General features: G+C 46.2%; 1 protein-coding gene across 1 annotated transcript in view; it reads left to right on the top strand.

Annotated features, from left to right (window-relative positions):
• Nucleotides 1-21,448, top strand: part of KLHL3 (kelch like family member 3) — a 77,099-nt gene extending 55,651 nt beyond the window's left edge. Inside the window, exons 6-12 of the mRNA XM_068980233.1 lie at nucleotides 5,146-5,263; nucleotides 5,706-5,903; nucleotides 7,648-7,749; nucleotides 10,960-11,088; nucleotides 14,500-14,640; nucleotides 17,239-17,382; nucleotides 21,420-21,448. Coding sequence (XP_068836334.1) covers nucleotides 5,146-5,263; nucleotides 5,706-5,903; nucleotides 7,648-7,749; nucleotides 10,960-11,088; nucleotides 14,500-14,640; nucleotides 17,239-17,382; nucleotides 21,420-21,448 — 861 coding nt within the window. The remainder of the gene's footprint in view (nucleotides 1-5,145; nucleotides 5,264-5,705; nucleotides 5,904-7,647; nucleotides 7,750-10,959; nucleotides 11,089-14,499; nucleotides 14,641-17,238; nucleotides 17,383-21,419) is intronic.
• The last annotated feature ends 330 nt before the right edge of the window (nucleotides 21,449-21,778 follow it).

Below are 21,778 nucleotides of genomic sequence, written 5' to 3'. Positions count from 1 at the left end.
TGATCCTTCCAATAGACGCAGGCTGTACCTTGGAAAACACTCTGGGGTCCTGAAAAAGCCCCATCATTATCCCTGGAGTTACTGGTGCTCACTCTCCCATTCACAGATCATAAGTATCCTTTTCTACCATTTGTTGAGAATCTGTTTTTTAGCAACTGTTTTAAATGGTAGTAATGATTCTGGCATTGAGCTAATAATAGAAGCTAACATTTAGTGTGTGCTCTTTACCAAGTGCTGCACTAAATGACATATCATTTAAGCCTCCTGACACCCATGGGGGAAGTATCCTGTCATCCTGGTGTTTTAGGTAGTGGAAGTGAGCTTGGCAAGGGTGAGTGGCTGCCCATGTTCACACAGTGAGTTAGTGACGGGGCTGGTGTTTGAGCACAGGTGTGTCTGGCCCCAGAGTCCATTTCCCGCTCGTGCTCTCCTCCCCCGGATATTGCTCTTGCGTTTCTGCTTCTCCACCCCTCATTTCTGCATCCTGGCTGTCAGTCCTTGCCTGGAGCACCTGTTGCTCAGGAACCTGCTTGGGACAAGTCTTCTGCCTCAACCTCGACATGCTCCTTCGGATGAATTTTTGGTGTTAGCCCTGCGGCCCCACGCACCAGGGTAAGAGAGACTCGCTTCCTGCCCTGGCCCGAGGGACCGACTGGCTGGGCCTGCCTTCTGCCCAGCTCACCGGTCGTGGAAGAGAGTTTGGACACACACTCTACCTTTGCCTGTGAACACTGTGCAGAGCCTAGTTCATTCCACTCACCTGAGCGCAGAGTCTACGAGTTAGGGTCTGGGTCCGCCTGGGAAGTTCTGCGCTGTTCACTCACTGCCCTTTTTCTGGCCAGTCTCTGTTCGCTAATGGCTCTTTGTATAGAGCAGTTGTTAGATCGTAAGGAGGGGCAACAGCCTTGGCTCCCAGGTCACACTGGTAGAGTGAGAGTCATCCAAGTGAAAGAAATAGTATGATGTGTTTTTGTTTTTAAAAGCCACCTTGTTATGCTGGGAGTGCAGTTTCCTTCCTAAGAAATCAGATAGTCTTTCCATGGTCTCTCAAACATCCCTGAAGCAAACGACCACTTGGCTTTCTAAAATGAGGGTGTTTTCCTTGGGAGTCTATCCAGTAGCTCTGCCCTGTCGAGTCTGGCTCACCAATGTTGTGTCACCCAGAACTCCCTCCTCCCCAGGGGATCTGCAGCCTTCTACACAGTGATGACTGAGACTTGGAGTCAGGGCCCTGGGTGCCCTGTCGGACTCCCAAGTACGCTGCTGACCTTGAATGTGATTAAGTGTGGTCTAGCATGATTGTTAGCCTGGACCAGTTCTTTATTTTGTGATTCCCATATGACCACTGATAGTTCTTAACTCAGAGTTAGTTACCTTGAAGGATAAATGTTAAAAATAGTGGTCATTAAACAAGCTGATTTGATTTACTAATTTGTATTAAAGACATTAGACATCTTTAGTAAAGTAAGACTTAGGATGTTGGGGAAAGAAAGAAATAGGCCTATTGAACTCTTTGGGCCCGAGTTTTTCTGGAAATGTCAAATGTGGGCTTACAAGAAAGAACGGATCAAGTCTCTTCTTGCCCTGACAAACTGTGGTTTCTTTAAGTAGCTGGAAGTTTACAGTTTCAGAGATGTAATACACATAGACTCTGGGGAATACTCATTTTTATCTAATTGGTTGCTAAGTTCAGGTATCTATGGAAACAACTATCCATTAGTAGTCAAGATAGGAAATTTGTTCTTTTTTACAGTGCGCAATTACACAGCAATGAGCATAGTGCTCCATGTATGATGGTTTTTTGCAAGACCTGCCATAGAAATTGGGTTTCTTATGCTTACGAGAGAAGCAGAAAGCACACCTATTCCTCCCTCTGCCTTGAGCTGCCTCCACATTTTCAGAAAGCAATGATTTGCAAAACCTCATAATTGCTCTTCCCAGATCATTGTACAGCCTCTCACCAGTGGTTTTATGAGCTCAAAGGTGAATTTATTTTGAAAACCTTCTTCTGTATCATTTTTGTCTGTGTACATCAAATTTTTGCATTTCTTTAATATTGTTTCTGTGTTACTATGGAAATTCTCAGAGACAAGTGCTGGATTTTCTCCAATATGAATGTACTGATATCTCCCTACTTTGGTGGAAGATAGTTTCTGGGACGTGGTTAAGTCACCCGAAGGTTTGGCTTTTTTTTTGTTTATGGCAGAAGCTTTGATAGTTGCTGCAAAGAATTGATAGCTTCTGTCTTCTGGTGGTTGAATCAAAAGATGGGAAAAGCTCCCTCTTTCTCTTTGTGTTTGTTTTCCTCAAATTCTGTCCCTAGAATTGTAATCTGGTGTCCAATATGTCTTAATCCAAGAAAGAGATATTCTGGCTATTTTTTTTTTTAAACTGTGTTTTTTTCATTTAACTCTTTGTATGTGGTCTTTACTATTCATTTATTCTAAATAAATGTCTGAGTCATTACTTTTACCTGGTCCCCTAAGGCCCAAGGATTATCTTAGTAATTGAGGCAGGTATTTTTTTGTTGTGCTGGCAGGGCTAACTGTCTAGAGGGGAGACAAAGTTACCAGACAGAGCATAAAATTGGGCACTTTTAGTGGGAGAACGCTGGGCGTATGTAATCTTGGGGAAGGACCTGTGATTCAGCTTTCGAGGTCAAGAGGTTCTGTTGGAGGAAGTGATGTGTAAATTGAGACCTGAAAGATAAGCAGGTGTTAGAGGAGGGGAATCAGATTGGGGAAGAGTATTTTAAGGAGAGGAAACAACTTGTGTGAGGATTTTGGATACTTGAGGTCATTGCAGAAAGAAAGCTAAAAACTAGTTTTATTCCTACTTAGCCCCAAAATCAGATATCAAAGAAAATCCTTGAAATGGTTTGACTTCATTTTAACTTGACCAACTCAAAACCAGAAAGGCAGTACAAATTCTAGGTATGTTTATGAACTCAGGTCATTCAGCCCTGGAGGAAGAAGTTGGGCATTGTCTGAAGTTTGCCAGGAGGCTGTGTTCATTAATGTCCCCTCTTGAACTGTTTGTGGATCTCAGCCAAGAATTACTGATAGGAAATAATGGAGAATTCTGCATCTCTCTGAAAAGGACTGCTCCTGACAGAGAGCAGCAGACCTCCTGAGCAGAGGAAAGTCAAATGCAGAACATTTATTTCTGGAGGCAACAGCATCCCTGAGCCTGGACTATGTGTCCTGGGTTCCTTTGGGATAGTCCAGAAGTCAGAACTGAATTCTGAGTTTTTGAACACTGGTCACTCACATTTGGTCACAAAGGAGCTGCAGACTAACTCTGATGACCATTGACCACCCACATGGGCAGTGGGTGAGCCTGATTCTAGAATCCTGGGGCATAAATAATTGATCTTGAGCAATGGTGGTCAGCCCTATATCTGTCTCCCTGTATGGTGGATAATGTTCAGCTGAGGGGTGTGCTCCTGTGTGCTGACACAGATTTTAATGATCACTCTTCTCCCCAAAATCACTTTGAGGAGGAGTAAAGAACACTATGATAAGTATAATGGCAAAAATGGTTAATGGCACATCATCAGGAAATCCCTATATTTGTAGGAGGAAAACAGTGGTTATCAAAGTGTGACTCTTCAAATTGCAGCATCAACATCAACTTGTTAGAAATATGTATTCTCAGGCCCACTTCAGACCTACTAAACCAGAAACTCTGCGGGTGAGGCCCAGCAGTTTGTGTCTTAACAAGCCCTCAAGGGGATTCTGATGCACACTGAAGTTTGAGATCCACTGGGGTAAATAAGACAAGCCTCAGGTAATGAGAAGATCCTGTGACTTATATTGATTGTTTGCCTGTGACTTCATCTCTTTCTCTCCACTTAAGAAAGCATATTGGAATGAGTGAGTGAGAGTAATGTCATTGTGGGACACCCATGAATTTTGTGTAAGCTTATTGAAATATGTAAAATTTTGTTAACTCTGGTGCTTTAATTTTTATTTATTAATAGTTCATGACAATTGTCATAGCAATGGGGATACCACAATGGAGTGATGACGTTCTGTTGCTACAGCCAAAACAGTGACTTTCATTATTTTGTTTGTTTTTAAATACTACATCCTACACTAAGAAATATGCCTAAATTGCTTTCCAGGAGACACATACATGTATGTATAACCAGAACAAGTATTTCATGAGATAACATCCTTGTGGTATTTTCTGTGCTGTTCTATTAAAAGTGTGCTGGTTGAAACTTTTTAAAATTGATTTCATGACCCACCAAAGAAATGTGACCTGCAGTTTGAAAACCATTGTGTAGTGAGCTGTCCTGGCATAGACCCTGTCTTTAGAGTGGGGCAGTGAGTAGCAGAGAGGGCCTGCCTTCACCTCTGTGTCAGATGCACTTGGCTTTCAGTCTCTCTTCTGCTGCTCTTAGCTGTGTGACCCTGGGCAGTTTCCCTATATTCTCTGAGCTCTACTTTCCTGACCTATCAGTGTGGATGGTAATATCTGCCTCACTGAGTTGTGATGACAGAGGAATGACAACATACTTCACATGATGACTGGCAGTGGTAGCTGCTACCCTACTTGTAGAAATAGTACTAGTAACATTATTTTTCAGAACATCATCAGTTACATACGTCTTTGTGGTAACCACCACAAAACAGTGTTTTACAATTTTTTTCCCATACTCCAGTGAATAAGTACCCCCTACAGTCTAATCATTCAAAAATATTTTTGAATTAATTTTATCTTAAAAATGCATCCAACTTCTATACTCTATTCTAAAATACATTCATATGTTGAGAGATATATATATGAATATTTTGTTTCAATATAAAATTTAGTCTTCTTGCCCCTGGTCCTTAAGGACACGCAGATGGTAGAAGATGCCCCAAGTGGCCTCACATGGCCCTAATACAACCGTGAGTAGGGGCACTTGGGAAGCATAGATTAATGATTGTGTTTCTGTGGGAAGATGTTCACTAGACTTTTCTTGAATATTCATACTTGTTGGTGATCAGGGGCAGCATCTTCATGTATGTAGCTCTGTAAACTGGCACTTCAGGTCATCCATGGACCCTGAGCAGTGAGCATGTATGTAGCAGGGGTTGGTGACCCATAGGTCTGGATGTTGGGGCAGCCAGCTAATGTCCACTTGTCTCTCTGGAGGTCATGATCGTGGTTGGTGGCCAGGCACCCAAGGCCATCCGCAGCGTGGAGTGCTATGACTTTGAAGAGGATCGCTGGGACCAGATCGCTGAGCTTCCCTCCAGGAGATGCAGAGCAGGTGAGCCGCATGGTCTCCAGGTGAGCCGCATGGTCTCCCAGTGTGCCGGCTGTCCCTAGCTCCCACTCCCACCCTGCAGGTCTCTGCAGGGTGCTGAAATTCTGCTCCCTGTTTCTGAAAACATTGTGCATTCCACACTCCCTTCCTTTCCCTTCCCCACCTGCGCACTTTCTAGCTGTACCTTCTGGGGTCAGTTCTTATGTGCTTAGGGACTTTAGGCTAATGTAAATATTTGCTTGACACAAACAAAATTAGCAATGCAAATCTGAGAAGAAATCCAATGAGTCCCATAGTGACTTCCAAGTATCACAAGTTGAAGATCACCTTCTCTGTTAAATTATCAGTATTTATATGCCTGCCCCATTCCCACATTGTCACTTATCGAAATGTGAGTCATCAGCTGTTTGAGATGACCTTGATGCCTTGGTTTCCTGTGCCTCAGGTGTGGTGTTCATGGCTGGCCATGTGTATGCAGTGGGCGGGTTCAATGGCTCACTGCGTGTGCGGACAGTGGACGTGTATGATGGGGTGAAGGACCAGTGGACGTCCATCGCCAGCATGCAGGAGCGCCGGAGCACGCTGGGTGCAGCTGTGCTCAATGACCTGCTCTATGCCGTGGGGGGCTTTGATGGCAGTACTGGTAGGTCCTGAACTCAGTCACCATCCAGCCTGAGACATGCACTCCATGTTACTCTGGTTTGAAGCTTCCCAGGTGGCACAGCAGTAAAGAATCCTCCTGCCAATGCAGGAGACATAAGAGATGCAGGTTCGGTCCCTGAGTTGGGAAAAATCCCCTGGTGTAGGAAATGGCAACCTACTCCAGTATTCTTGCCTGCAGGATTCCATGGACAGAGAAGCCTGGCAGGCTACAGTCCAAGGGGTCGCAAAGAGTCAGACACAACTGAATAACTGAACCCACAAGCCTGGTTTGCTCAGCTAGCTCTTGGGCCAACCTTTGGTCTCTCTGTAGCTACTGTCCCAAGAACATACCCATCCTTCCTCCCCTCCCAGCTTGTGTGTCAGAGTCACACCTTCCTACACACACAATACCATCCATGTGCTCTCATTTCTAGGTTCCAGGAAGTACCCTACCCTCAGAAGAGTCCCTTTTTTCCTTTCTAGTGTCTGGGAACTCATTTATTCCACAGATAAAACATAGAGCAAGCTCAACTGGAGGGTGTCTCGGGACTGTGATCTGAACCCTCTGCTGAACAGACGGGAGAGCTGAGGTTCAGTTGTGGGAAGAGACTTGGCTTGAGTCACACGCCTTTCTCCATTGCCCTTCCTGCTGCCCCACCAAAGCTGTGCAAGGCTGTGACACTGCAGAAGCGTCTCCTTGCTCCTGGTGTTCATCTTGCTCCAAAGTCAGAATCAGAAACTATTAATACTAGTGGACATGGACTTGGAGAAATTATCTTACCTCTTCTTCTATCTCCAGGTGGAGGTCTCTGTAAACACTTGACTCTTTTGGTCCCCAGTGACATGAAAAACAATACACTTTATCCCTCTGAAATTTCATTTCTGTCTTCACTAGTTGGTAAACTTTTGCAACCTTCTCTTTGCCTCTTTCATGTAATTCCAAGTTATATAGCCCCTCCGGAGGCTGCTTCTAGTGAGGGGGGACTGGGAATAAAGAGAACAAAGGATAGTGGGGCATTGTTTCTTTTAGGCATTGCTTTTGACTGCTAGTAGAAAACCTGACTAAATCATAGCTTAAACAAATGAGAGCTTTTGTTTTACTTGTGAAACAAAGTCAGAGGTTGGCAGTTGCTGACTTGGTTTAGTTGTTCAAGGATCTTGGGCCAAGATCTTGCAGAGTCTCTTAGACTTGTCCTCATGGTCACAGGGTGGCTGTTATATCTCTGGCCAAAACGTTTGTATTCCAGGTAGCAAGAAGTAGTGGGGTGGGGGGAAGGGGTCAGGGCTGAGAAGAGGGGCTCTTATCAGAAAATCAAAGGCTATTTCAGAAATCCTGCTTAGATTGCATTGACTTGGTCACCCCCAGCTCTAAGGAAGTCTGAGAAGACAAGTTTTCATCTTTCTAGCCTCTAAAATTGAGGAAGACAAGGGGAAAGAAGGTTGAAATAGGTGTTCAGTGAGGCAACCTCAGGTATTTAGTCCATTCTGTGGTTTTATGATTTACTTTAGACCCTCATTCTTCTCACAGCCCACTCTCTAGGTCAGGTCTTAGTGGTCCCCTCAGACAGACACTGCAGATGTGTTTACGGAGGTGCCATGGGATGCATGGTGAGGCAGAGGTATTGCTGAGTCATACTCCCCCGGGTTTTCGGCCCCCAGGTCTGCACTCTTGCCCCATCCTCACTCTCAGCCCAGCAGGGTGAGGCCTGGCACCATAGAAACCTCACGAGTCGCTTGTCTCCCAGGCCTGGCGTCGGTAGAAGCCTACAGCTACAAGACCAACGAGTGGTTCTTCGTGGCCCCGATGAACACGCGCCGTAGCAGTGTAGGCGTGGGTGTCGTAGAAGGTAAGGAGCGACAACGGACGGCTTCTTTTCCTGCCCTGGCCCCCGGGCCTTCTTCCAGTGTCCTGGCTCTGTTCCTCTCCTTACTGCCGAGTTGGATACTAGTATCCTGATTAGCGGATGAGAGGGGTTGAGACTCAGAGAGGTGTAGCTACTGGCCCAAGGCTAGAAATTAGGTGAGCTGGACTGGGGGTACCAGGAGGAGCCTAGAGGGAAAATGCTGGGCTCTCGTTTTGGCTATTTATCTATATTACAAGATGGGAAGTCCAGAGTCAAGATATAACCCAGGAGTACAGTGTGTTTGGGAGGGTGAGAGTCAGTTGTTTAATCAATTTTGTCCTCATATTTTATGTCGAGGATTGTCAGCAGAGACCTGAGTGAGGTGGGTGACTTTCCCCAGTTTTGATTAGTCACTGAAGGGAAGGTTGGTGCTGGGTCCTGCTCAGTCAGGAATGATGTGTGTGGTGAGGTAGGAAGAGGGGTACGTTCTGGGGCCTGGCTGGACATTGCACTGGAGCGCCAAGTGCCTTCATATCCAGTTTCTCGTTTTGTTCCTAAAACTCTCTCGAAGGAGAAGGGCAGGACTTGGATTTCCTCCACTCTTCAGAAGGGGAAACTGAGTCCCAAAGGAGTAATCAGTGTGCCTGTCCCACACTGGAAAAGAGCACAGTCACTCCTTGAACCCAGGTCTCCAGGTTCTAACGCAGACCATTGGCAAATGTTATTAATAACTGAGAGAAGTTTTAGAAATATGTATGATTTCAACATATTAAACCATAGAGTATTATTTGTACTCAACTGTTATACTTCACAGGACAACACTGACTTATTAGCCTGTCCTGAAGTGGGAATTTAGTGGAGAATCTGTGCATTCACACAGGTACACAGGCATTTTCTCTTTCTCACGTGTACACACAGCTCACACGTGTGCTTCGGGGAGAGTGTTGGGCAGGGAGTTAGACATTAATAGGAATGTAATTTTCTCTTGCTGCATCTCTTGGCCTGTACCAGTATTACATAGTTTAAATTTTAATTTAAAAGTATATTGTTCTAACACACAGAACGAGTCACCTTAGTGAGTGCAAGGATTTTGTCCTCCTACCAAGATAAATTGCTTCTTGCAATCTCATCCTCCTGGTGAAACAGAAATTGATTTGTCTGCCAAGCATAAGTGCTTTGTCTAGCCACCTTCCCATTTTCCCCCTTGCTCCTTAGTCAGGAATATCAAACAATAGTGTAGGGGTTAAAAATAGTGTATCCCTGAAAGGAGAAACCTTGAATGGGTATTTTTTCAGCTGACATAGGGTTGAGATGGTTGATGGGAGTTAGAGGAGATGCCTTCATGGCGCTCATCAGAAATATTCCCCCTGACCCCCTTGAAAGAGGCTTCTGTAAGCATGTTCTGCATGGCAGAAGTGCTGTGCGGTAGCACACCCTGTCAACACGGAGGACAGACTGGGGGTTTATTTATCTTCTCCATCCTGAATCTGAAGCTATTTCGGCTGCCGCCTCCCTCTCCTCATCTCCTTACCACGACGTCACAGCCTGACCGACAACTGGGGACAAAAACAGGAAAACCAGGATCTTTAGCTACCAGCTGTCCTGAAGAGTCTCTACGTAGAAAAAGGGACAGTGAGGCTGAGAGATGAGGCAGAAGCTCCTAACAGAGCAGAGATGGTGTATTTTAGAGACTGGGATTGCCCTCAGGAGCATCTTGTCTCCTCCACACCCCTGGCCTGTCTCCTCCCTTGTGATGGATAACTGGCCAGGCAGGTGGTTACCTCTGAGCCAGCACACACCCCAAGAGTAGCTTGGGTCCTGGGGGAGCCTGTCTGAGTCAGGTTTTGCTTTCTGTCTCAAGAGCAAAAGGGCCGGTTGAGAGGGCTCTTGAGGCAGAAAACAAAACCAGGCTCAGTGATAGAAGAAGAAATAATTTTACATTTGATGCAGTAAAGTCTTGATGGTAAAACATTGTTCTTAGCCTGAGAATCTCTTTCTGACTTAAAATAATTGCAGATTTTTCACATGTTGGTTGCATTCTTGGTGTGTCTCCATTAAGAAAGTACATATTGACCAAAAAGAAATCTTTTGATTAGGTAACCTTTTAAGTAGATTTGCATCTGGTGGTATTTACTTAGCCTGCAGCTAGTATACATCCTTATTATACACTTATTACAGTGTAGATCCTTATTATAACTCCAGGGTCCCCCATAGAACTGAGACCTCAGATGAAGTAGGACCCCCACACCCAACACACACACACACGGAATCCCACTGCATTCTAAGACTACATGTTACACCCAAATGTTCAAATCTCTCTGGGAGAGCTCAAATACCAGTTTCCTGCCCCTTGCCCAACCTCACCACCATCCTTAGGCCAAAATGATGCTCTTCGATAATAGCTTACGGTACTTTATTTTAAAAATAGGTGATGGTCAGCAGAAAGTAATACAACATTGTAAAGCAATTATCCTTCAAATTTTTTTTTTTTAAGTTTAACTTGAATGTAATCCAATAGATCAATATTTTTCTTTAGGATTGCACTTTTTGTTTTTGGTTAAATGAATCTTTGCCTATTCCAAGATAAAGAAAAAAAATAGATGATGGTACTCTGAGGTTCTTGTGCATGGCTCAGAAATTGTAAGGGGATCTTACAGCAGATCAGTTCCAGCCACTCTAGCCCAGAGTGCACACAGAGTACTCCATTCACACGCTTTGCCTGCCTGGGTGGTGGATAGCGTACAAAACATGGTGAAGACAATGTTTGGGTTCCTGTTGGAGAATCTCTTTCTATATTTGTTCTGTTTGCTGTTGTGAGCCTTTAGCCAGAAAGTCTGCCAGCTTGGCTGCAGCAGGGGCCCTTAAATTTTCCGTCTCCCCGGTGCCTTGATCTGGAGAAGATCTAATATAGTTCACCAGTGAGAATATGTTGAGCCCTGGTGATGCCAGGCCATAGCTTTGCACTGGGTGTTTGGGGTGCTTTTTGAGATAAAGCTTCTGTACTGCTTTGAGGAAGAGCCCAGGGCTTCAGAGGAAGTAGGAGGCAGAATCATGAAGGATGCTTGCTCTATTTGGTCTTCCTGGGGAAGGAGCCCTGAACCCTGATGGAGGTGAGGGTGTGCTGGTGGGTTACAGGTGGAATTTCAGCTACGCTCCAGTTCCATGCCATGGTCCGAAACACCTTCCCACCCCTGGCCACTTTGTCTGTTCCAGGGAAGCTGTATGCTGTCGGGGGCTATGATGGGGCCTCTCGCCAGTGCCTGAGCACCGTGGAGCAGTACAACCCAGCGACCAATGAGTGGACATATGTGGCGGACATGAGCACTCGCCGCAGCGGCGCAGGTATGGGGTGGGGTAGGGAGTTGGGGTTCAGGGGGCAGGCTGTTCTCACTGGTGGGTCTGGAGGCCAAAAGCTTAACGTTCTACCTTATTTTCCCTCCCTCTTGTCTGCTTTCAGTGTATGTAATCCCACTCGCACCTTTGCAACGAGTTAACCTTTCTCAGGGGGATCCCTCTGTAGAGAACCAATGGGGTCATATTCCCTTCATTGTCATCTCTTCCATTTGTTTGGAGGTGTCCACATCTCTTGAACGTGAAACTTGCTGTGTGCCAGGTGCTGTCCTAATAAGCACTTTCTATGTCTCATTTATGTTTAATCCTCATCACAGCCCTGCAGGGGTTCACAATATAGCTCACACAATGTAACTCCACTCAGCAGGTTTAGAAAGTGAGCCATCCAGGGGTTAATTAGCCCAAGGTCCTGTCATTCATCATTTTCATTTGTCACTGGCAGAATCAGGATTCCTACTCAGGTCTGTCTCCCTTCAAAGTTAGCTTTTTCTGACCTCAGATGATCTGAGTCTCGTTCTTATGAAGTCCCAGTCTTCCCTGGAAAAGCTAAAGCTTGCCTGTCTTTGTCTTAGGGGGTCAAAAGTCAGGTTTGTATTTGGAGATAAACTGGTGTCTCTTCCCCAACTTTTCTTCACGTCAACCCCCTCCTGGGGGAAGGGCAGGAGCTTTGGGATTTTCCAGGAAGTGGAGCAGCAGCCCCTTCTTCCCTGCTTTGTCTGCCCCATCACGTGGGGGCCCAGGGGAGAGGGTCTGGGAGGACAGACGGAGGCGGTGGGGGCTGGGCACCTGCTCTCTGTCCCCGGTTCCTGTGGCAGTGGTGACTGATGACCACCCTGGCTGCCGGGTAGGCCATGTGACTTCTGGGAAGGGAAGCCACAACTGAGAGCTTTTCCCCACAATGTTATTACTTTATTATCTTTGTATTTTTGAAGATTGAGTTGTGATCTCATTTTATACCACCAAACACATGACCACTTCCTCAGCATTCCTTGAAAATTAGGCTGTTTTATTTTTTTTTTTAGGCTGTTTTAATATTTTTCAAAAATCACTGTATACTCACTTACTAGTTAGAAAAAAAGAAAAAAGCTGTATGACTCCATTTAAGAAGCATTTGTGTTTGGAAGGCTATTTTTAGGGAGCTCGTCTCTGCTGACCCTGACAGGTTGGCCCTGAACACACAGCACATGCGTGGAGGGCAGGAGGCCTGGACCTTGGTTCTGGGTCCACTCGAGTGTGCTGTGTGGTCTTGGCCTCCGCTTCTTCAGATGTGAAATGAGTGGGTTGCAGTAGGCATTCCCGATGGTCCAGTTCAATTTGTGTCTCCTGGTTCTCCTTCCTTCACAGGACTCTTTTAGCAATTTCAGTTGATAGTATTGCTAGAGTCTTCTTTGTACTTACTGGAAAGCCTATGTGTGAGTGAAGTGTGAGAGCTAGTGGTCACAGCCCAGGGAGCAGGGGCAGCTCCTCAGGAGCAGAGCAGCACACTGAGGTGTGTGGCTGTTCCCGGGAGCACCTGGAGCAGAAGGTGTGGAGAGGCGGCCCTGAGCAAAGCCGAGCACAGAGCCACCTCAGAAAGTTCAGCCTCCTCCTGTGGATAAGCTGCCTTTGGAGGCCTTACTGCTCTGTGTCGGGCTGCCCAGGGGTCACTGCTGAGTGGATGCCCTCGGGCTGCTCGTGCCTCTCACCTGGGCCAGAGGCCCTGGATGGTGACGAGGAAGGCACAGGGACCTCAGTTCAGGCGGCGTCTCTTTCCCCGAGGTGGATTCTTTCCTCAGGCTCCCGGGGCAGCATTGCTTTAGAGCTTCACCTCCCTAAGGTTCAGGGAAGCCTCCCCTCTGGAGTTGGGCTCCCATGTACTTGTCCTAGTAGGTGTTCGTTGCTGGCTAAAGCCCGGAGACTCTGGCATGGGGGCCCCGGTGGCTCACACTGTTCACCTCTGTGTGAACTTTAGCGGAGGAGGCTGCAGAAGGGCGCGGTGTCCCTGAGTGCCTCCTCAGCAGGGGTGGGCAGTGCCCGCAGATGGCTGTGCGGAAAAGAGGCCATCTCTAGGTTCCAGCGGGTGCTCGTTCCTCTGCGCATGGAGAAGGGGAAGGTGAGGCAGCTTGGGAACACACTGAATTGTATTTTTTAAAATCAGTCCATCGGATAGCCGCTGTTGATGCAACACCACCATCTGCTGTTAGTTTAGGGCAACTGCGAGGAACCGTTTGCACACCCGCATAATTACTGGTGGGATTTTATGCATCTTGTCATTCAAGCAGTATTTGTTAAGAACCTACTATATGCTGTCAGGCACAGGGCAACCTACATTAATAAGGCAAGCGTGGTTCTCATCCACATGAAGTTTATATTCTGGAAATTGAGACCTTGGGTCTGAAACCTGGCTGCACGTCACAATCACCTGAAGTACTTTTTCTGATTCCTGGCCGATGTCTCTGGGAGTGAGGCTGTGGAAGTCTATGTTTTCAAAAATTCCCGAGCTAATTGAGCTGCAGCCTGTCCATGGAGTGGAGTAGTCTGTGGTCCACTGAAACTACCCATCTAGTCCGACTCCCTCACTGTACACAAGCGAGAACCAAGGCCTTGAAAGGGCAGCACCACCAAGGCCTTGAAAGGGCAGGTTAGAGACACAGGTCCAGAACCCAGGTATTCTGGCCACCACGTCAGCTGCCCTGCCACCCACCTGCTTTCTGGATTTTATTTCCTTGACTTGTATTGTTGTTGTTCAGTCTTGTCCGACTCTTTGTGACCCCACGACTGCAGCACGCCAGGCCTCTCTGTTCCTCATCCTCTCCTGGAGTTTGCCCACGTTCATGTCCATTGCATTGGTGATGCCATCCACCCATCTCATCCTCTTGTATTAAAGGATGACATCCCCTTGACTTGTATTAGAGAATGTCAAAAGGTTATGCCGAAACCTATGAACGATGCAGTCCTGGCCCTCAGCTGAGGCTTATCAGCACCGAGAGTGGTTCAGGGCCCCTCTGCCACTTAGGAGGAGAGCCCAGGGGCAGAAAGGATGGCTTCTGATTCCAGATAAGCAGGGAGGTCTCAGCAGTCATGATCTCAGCACACCTGCTGTGTCATTTCCATTTGAAGTCTCTTTACTACACACACACACACACACACACACACACACACATTATGTATATTTTTATGTCTTTAAATAGAAATGAGGTCATATTTGCCTTCTATTTGGAGGTTTTCTGGTTGGTGATTTTATGAGGCAGGCAGGGTGTCATTATATTTGTTTTACAGATGTGGACCCTGAGTTCTAGAGAGACAAAATTGCACTCCCCATGTCACCCTGCCGGTGACGGCTGTCCAGGACAGGTGCCAGGCCTCCTGGTTTCTGGTCACGGCAGCCAACCTGAGGCTGGGACTCTGTGCTCTGCCTTTCAGGGGTTGGGGTCCTCAGTGGGCAGCTGTATGCCACAGGTGGGCATGATGGGCCCTTGGTGAGGAAGAGTGTCGAGGTTTACGATCCTGGAACAAACACCTGGAAGCAGGTGGCAGACATGAACATGTGCCGACGCAATGCAGGTAATATGATGGCTCCTTCCTGTTTTCCTTGTGGGGATGTTGTGGGTGTTTTCTCCTTGCAAACACTGGCCCTAAAAGAGGCAGAATGGAGAGCTTCCATGGCCTGGGGCTGAGCTTGTATCCTGAGCAGGGAGTGTCCATTTGCTGGGCAGGGAGAGCATGGAACCCCCAAAGCTAGCCAGAGGGCCCCCTCTTAGAGGCAGAAGGTTCCTTCCTTCCCAGTGAAGCATGATGACTTTCACTGCACATGGATGGACTCAGACCCAGAGGAGCAGTGTGCCCAGGCCCAATGGCTTTGTTGGGTAGCTAAGCCTAGAGTTGTGTGGACAGGGCCACACAATGACACTTGGTTCTATCTTTTCTGTGCCGATGTCTGAGAACCTCTCACTTCCCCCCAGAAACTGATTTCCTTCCTTTCAGTGGTATCCATGAAAGGATTTGTGATCCATTCTCCAAAAGGACCACTTTCCTTATTCTGTTGTTTGTATTTCCTGTCTCTCCTTCCCTTCGCTTCCCCTCCCCTTTTCCTTCCAGTAGGAATGATTTTCCTTAGAGTGTTTAGAGTTTTGTTCTTGGAGACTGATACCTCTATTAAACCATTTCCTTTCAGACCTTTGCCCTATGGGTCATGTCTTATGTTGGTATATCTTGCTTTATGCCTTCTCACTCTATCCAAGTGTTGGCTTAGACCAACTTCCCTGGCTGGAAATACAAGCAGGTGACTTTCAGGCATACTTATTTCCTTTATACTTAAATTACTTGCTCGCTAAACCCATTTGCAGCTGACTTGTTGAAAGTGTAAATAGAGGGGAGTTTATTAATTTGCTCTTTGTCTAAGCCTGCTGTGATATAACTTGGCATTTGGCCTTGAGCCACATGAATGAGGAATTACAGAACCTTCAAGGCAGCTAATGCAAGAATTAGGTTTAGATGTAAATGCATGTGTATGCACACGTTCGCATATAGATATTTCTATTTTTTATAACAAGAATGGAATCTTGCTGTAATACCGCTTTATTAAAACCTGCCTTTTTAGATCCACTTTACAATCTTTTATGAATATCTGATTATAACACTAAGCCTATTTACATAATATTATTTTAAATGGCTGTAACATAATTTAAAGAGCCAGGCTGCTGTTGGACATTTAGGTCATTTCCATCTTTTCTGTAAGTAATGCTTTGGTTATTATAAATAGCCTTTATAGCTAATTAATGCACACATTTAAAATTGTTTCTTAGAATAAAAGGTCAGAAGTGAAATCTTGGATTCAGAGGGAGTATATATGTTTTTGACATCGCCCAGGAAAGTGGTGCCTTTTATGCTTACCAGTATTTGAGAGTATGTTCACCAACACTGGTAATTACTACTTTCTCAGCATCACCCACCCCTGTATTAGGCTTCCCTGGTAGATCAGGTAGTAAAGAATCCACCTACAATGCAGGAGACCCCAGTTCGATTCCTGGATCCGGAAGATCCCCTGTAGAAGGGATAGGCTACCCACCCCAGTATTCTTGAGCTTTCCTGGTGGCTCAGATGGTAAAGAATCCACCTGCAATGCAGGAAACCTGGGTTCAGTCCCTGCATTGGGAAGATCCCCTGGAGGAGGGCATGGTAACCCACTCCAGGATTCTTGCCTGGAGAGTCCCCAAGGTCAGAGGAGCCTGGTGGGCTACAGTCCATGGGGTTGCGAAGAGTCAGACAGGACTGAACAACTAAGCACACAGCACATCCCTGAATTAGGGCTTCCCAGGTGGCAAAAGTGGTAAAGAATCCAGCTGGCAGTGCAGGAGACATGGGTTCAGTCCCTGGGTTGGGAAGATTCCCTGAAGGAGGTCATGGCAACCCACTCCAGTATTCTTGCTGGAGAATCTCCAAGGACAGAGGAGCCTGCTGGGCTAAAGCCCATGGGGTCAAAGAGTTGGACCCGATTGAGCATCTGAGCACATAATCCCTGAATCTTATTTTGAAAAAAACACAGAATATTGGACTGTGGCCTTTTAAAGTCTTAATGAGCAGTACTTACATTTTCCTACTCTTGAGTCCCTGTTACATGAGACCTTGCCCCCAAACCAGCTGCCTCTGAGATCAGGGTGGGTGGAAAGCCTTTGCCCTGAAAACTGTATGTAGATTTAGACACCAGTTGTATGAAGGGATCACAAGCACAACCATTAGTGCCTCACAGTGTTGATGAAACAGGGCTTATCAGGGAACCAAGCAGAGTGGAAGTAGTGTGGGTGAGATCCCCTGAGCTGTCTTCTTTCTTAGCTCAGATTGAGCGTGGGAGGCCTGTGTGCCTGTGCAGTAGAACAGGGCCTGTACCTATGGTGCTCTGTGCCAGAGCAGGGAAGATCTGTGGGCCTGTATCGTTGTGAAAGCTGCCTGGTCAGAGACATGACCTTGTTAGGAAGGGGGCTCCTCAGAGCCCAGTGACTGCTAGGTATTCATTCGCTGAGCAGACTTAAACCTGAGGAGCCAAATATCTATTGTGCTACCATGAAGGGAAGGAAGAGCGCCCCCAGGGCAATCTAGACTTGTCTCTTGCCCACTCCTGTGCTCCTGCTCTCATGCCTCCTCTGGCCTCTATTTGATTCCCAGGGGTCTGTGCAGTGAACGGGCTCCTGTATGTGGTTGGCGGGGATGATGGATCCTGTAACTTGGCTTCGGTGGAGTACTACAATCCTGTCACTGACAAGTGGACACTGCTGCCAACCAACATGAGCACAGGGCGGAGCTATGCAGGTCAGTGTGCTCCACCCCACCCATACCCTAACACTAGGGCCCGGGATGGGGTGGGGCAGGTGGGGCCCAGGTCAGTTTGCTTAAGTTGGGACCACATGCCTCCTCCAGGGATGGCAGATGATCGTCACATGTCACCACTCCTTCATGCTGTGCCCACAACAGATACCTGAAATTAACACTCATTTCCCCAGTGAAGTTGAAGGTAGCCTCTGAACTCTTCTTAACAGCGTTCCAGGGAATCCCTTCCAACTGATCTCAGTTGTCATAAGAGGTTTTAGAATTACATTGCCCTTCCTTACCAGCCTCCAAAACCAGGAAGTACAAGATAATGCACATGTAAGTGATAAAAGGAATGTACTACACAGGCTCTAGGACACGACATGTGAGAAATGCCAGAGTTAGGGAATACTTCCTGGAGGAGACAAAGCCTGCTTAAACTTAAAGGCTGGGTCACAGCCACACAGATAGCTGTTTTTTACCGGATACCCACTCCCTGCACCACAAAGCAGTGTGTTAGATATGGTAACTCTTTCACAGCTTAGCTATTTCCCCTCATGTCAGACATTAAGTAGTTCTCAGAGTCTTCTTTTGCTATAATAATGCTCCAGAAAATAACTTTGTTTATAAATCTTTACCTACAAGATATTCTTTTCAACAATCCTCTGGTTGAATGAGACTGTATCCTTCCATTTTATAGATGATGAAACTGAGGTTTGGAATGTTTAAATAATCTTTCCAGGATCATGTGACTAAAAAAAGTGTCAGAGTCAGAATTCAAACCCAGTCCTATGCCCATGCCTTTTGTGCTGCCATAACTCAGGGTTGGGGGGGGGGGGGTGAAGCAAGAGAGGGAGGAGGGAGGAAAGAAGCTGCTGGAGAAGCTTTTTTTTTTTTGGCGTGTGAAATCAGTTCCCTGACCAAGGATTGAACCCATGTCCCCTGCACAGGAAGCACAGAGTCTTAACCACTGGATTGCCAGAAAAGTGCCTATGGAGGCTTATTCCTGGTGGGGTGTGTGTGTGTGACAGTTTTGGTGAGGTGTAGGGCACAGGAACAGAGTTGGTGAGGCTGAGGTCAAGGGTCTCTAGGGAGACAAGCAAATATATCTATGTAGCCCAGCTTCTTGTATCTGGTTCTCCAGGAGCTGGAAGAGTTAGAGCTAACATTTATTTATTGAGCACATACAATATGCCAGTCATTCTCCTAAGTATTTTATGACCATTATCACTCACTATGACTCCAGTGGTATTCTTATTCTGTGTTTCATTAGAAAGGTTACTATTTCATTTTGTTTGGATTTTAGTGCAAAGAAAGACTATGCCGTGCAGGCTCAAAGGGCTTTGTATTGCGTTCCGTCTGCCCAAGGCTTCAATTAATGAACTTATTTTACTTTTTTTTCCTCATTGAGGATTTTTATCAACTAAATAGAAAAGATTTCAGGGCATTTTGGTTCTAGAGTGATTCTGTTCTCATTGTTACTTATTAAAACCAGCACTATCATTTTCTCTCCGAAGCTGAAGTGAAAAGTGCAGGGCATTTTCCTATATGAGGCAGGGAGGCCAGTGAACGATACCCCCTTGGCTCCATGTGAGTTTTAATGAGAGGGGAAAGTGCAGGCGTGAGTGGTTAGAGTTTTGGGTATGTGCTGAGTATTTCATGTCCATTTCTTTACTGTTTGCTTACTCCAGAAGTAGGTGGGAGGGAGATGAGCAGATGTGTAGTTTATTTTCAAACCCATTGACTGAGTGAATCTGTTGTCTTAGAATCTAAGGAAACGGCCTGACATGCTAAGATTTATGGACAAAGTTATTTATTGGAGCATTATTTATCATAGCAAAAAACTGAAAACTACTTATTGTCGGATGTGAGGGACATAGCTAAATAAGCTGTGGAATATTTATACAGAAGACGTGTTTTTAATATAAGAATATGTTTGTGACAGGCTGTTAGGTTAAAAAAAGGATGATGCAGAATGTATGTACCCTGTGAGCTCAGTCGAGCAGTCCTGGGTCACGGGGGTTGGAGTAGCTCCTGCTTACAGAAATGGATATTGGAGTCACATCTGAATTCAAGTCCCAGCTTTGCCACTAGCCCTGGGCCTCTGGGCAAGCCAGTCAGTCTGATTGAACCCCTGTTTTCTCATTTGTGAAATGAAAATAAAACCGTACAAGCCTCTTGGGGCTGTTGTGAGAATGAAATGTGAGAATATGTGGAAAGCGCCTAGCACAATGCCTGTCTGGCAGGTAGAAACCACTCAGTGGCTGATTATGACTATCATTAGAAGTCAGGATATATTCCAAAAAAGAGAATGATGATTCTCTTTGTATGTAGGGATTAATTTTGTTTTCTTGGTGTTCTTCGGTGTTATCTAAAATTTCCATAATGGGGATATTTTATTTTATAATCAGAAAGCTTATATAAAAAGCAATACAGGAGCCTGCTTTGTAAAGAAATGCTACCTTGAGAAGGAGGAGCCTCAGGTGCAGGCAGGATGTTCTGAAAGGCAGATAGCACATCTGGGTCTGAGGACTTGGATTCTGCCACCTCTGATCTTTTCTCTCTGAACCTTTATCCAGATATCGACATGAAATGCGTGCCTCAACAGAATCTCACCATTTGGGTGTCCTGGGCTTTCTTTTAGCAATGTTCTCTCAATCTCATTTTCAACCAGATTTGATAGTCTAGTCATGGGAATATGTTAAAGTAAGGCTCCTAGTTACACCTTACCTGTAAGTTAGAATTTGGTTCAGCTGCAGGTACCAGAAAACCTCAGATATTTACTTAAATAATGAAGTATCTTATTTGTATGTATGTATTTGTCCCAGGCAGAAAGGAGTCCCTGGCTAGCCTGGAGGTTCAGACTGCTATTGAATCAGGTTCCTCCTGTCTTTTCTGTTCTGCCAGCTTTATGAATAGCTCCTGCTGCCCCTTGCACCTTACGTGAGCTTTTTCCCGGAAGGTCAAGGGAGAAAGCCAAAGCTGCAGCACTGGCAGACTTGTATTTACAATTGTATGGGCCAGGATTGCAGCACCTCCAGCTGCAAGGAAGTCTGGGAACCTGAGCTCGAAACTTGCTACTCTCAGTAGCAGAGGACAGCAAGTAGAAGGGGTGTTGGGTGAGTCAGCCTGCAAATGTCTGCTGCACAGCTGCAGCCCATTACATGTAAGATTTTAGGCTCATAAGTTAGCTGTTGAGTGTGGTTCAACTTGGCTAAAACAGTAACACATACAGACATGTTTGGAATGTTTATCCATGCGTAGAATTTAGCATTGGAGGGATCTTTCAGTTAGATGGGCTTCCCTTGATAGCTCAGTTGGTAAAGAATCTGCCTGCAATGCAGGAGACCTGGGTTCGACCCCTGGCTTGGGAAAATCCCCTGGAGAAGGGAAAGGCTACCCACTCCAGTATTTTGGCTTGGAGAATTCCATGGGGTTGCAAAGAGTCAGACACAACTGAGCGACTTTCACTTTCACATTCAGTTAGATGACCTTAAATACGTGGGAACGAAGCCTAAAGAGGTACATGGACTTATCTGAAGCCACAATGCAGCTTGAGTGGTGGCAGAGCTAGGATGGGAATTTACTTGTTCTTGCTGCCATGAAGTCAGTCCATTGTTCTTTCCAGTTCATTTCCATGTCTGCTAAAAGGGGACGTGAATCACTCATCACTTCTCTTAAAGTGATACAAACTTAGAGCTGTGAGGTTTCCAGTGAGGGTGCTGAGTGCTGGAAAGAGGAGTCATTACAGTATGAGATGAGTTGGTGTGATGAGGTGAGGTGAGACCTCTCATCTGTGGCGTTGAGGGACTGTGCTTTATGTGCTTTGTGTTTAAGCATCTTGTAGGGACTTAGCTGTTACAGCAGGAAGCAGCCGGCTGCTGACAACCTGAGTCCACAGGCCCTTCAGTGTTTGGGTATAAGTCATGCCCATTTCCCTTGACTGTGGCTTCGAATGCTGTTCATGAACTCCTTGAGACTCTGAATAAGTTTGCAGAAACTATTAATAATATGGTAACTTTCTCACCTTTTCATCTTAGGTGTTGCTGTGATTCACAAGCCCTTGTGACCCCAACTCCCACTGCCAGGAGGTGGAGGAAGGGAGGGGTGCTGCCTGTGACTCAGCACAGCAGGACCATGCTGGTTGGATGCCACTCGCTGCCGGAGTCTGCAGTGGGGCAGGGACTGCCCTCCTCCAACTTGGCAGTATCGTCTGGGTGGGAAGACAGTGGTTGACCCCTGGCTCCCATGAGGTGTTTGTCCCCTGCCCTGAGCAGTGGGTTCCTTATAGTTCTGGCTGCACCTTTGAGCATTGTGTGTGTGTGTGTGTCTGTTTCTATAGGGGTATTAGAGAAGCTGGAACTTGTGTGTGTGTGTGTGTGTGTGTGTGTGTGTGTGT

The sequence above is a fragment of the Capricornis sumatraensis genome, chromosome 9, assembly GCF_032405125.1.
Source record: "Capricornis sumatraensis isolate serow.1 chromosome 9, serow.2, whole genome shotgun sequence".
Taxonomy (NCBI): domain Eukaryota; kingdom Metazoa; phylum Chordata; class Mammalia; order Artiodactyla; family Bovidae; genus Capricornis; species Capricornis sumatraensis.
Note: the sequence above shows the minus strand (reverse complement) of the source record. Positions and strands in the feature narration are given on the sequence as shown.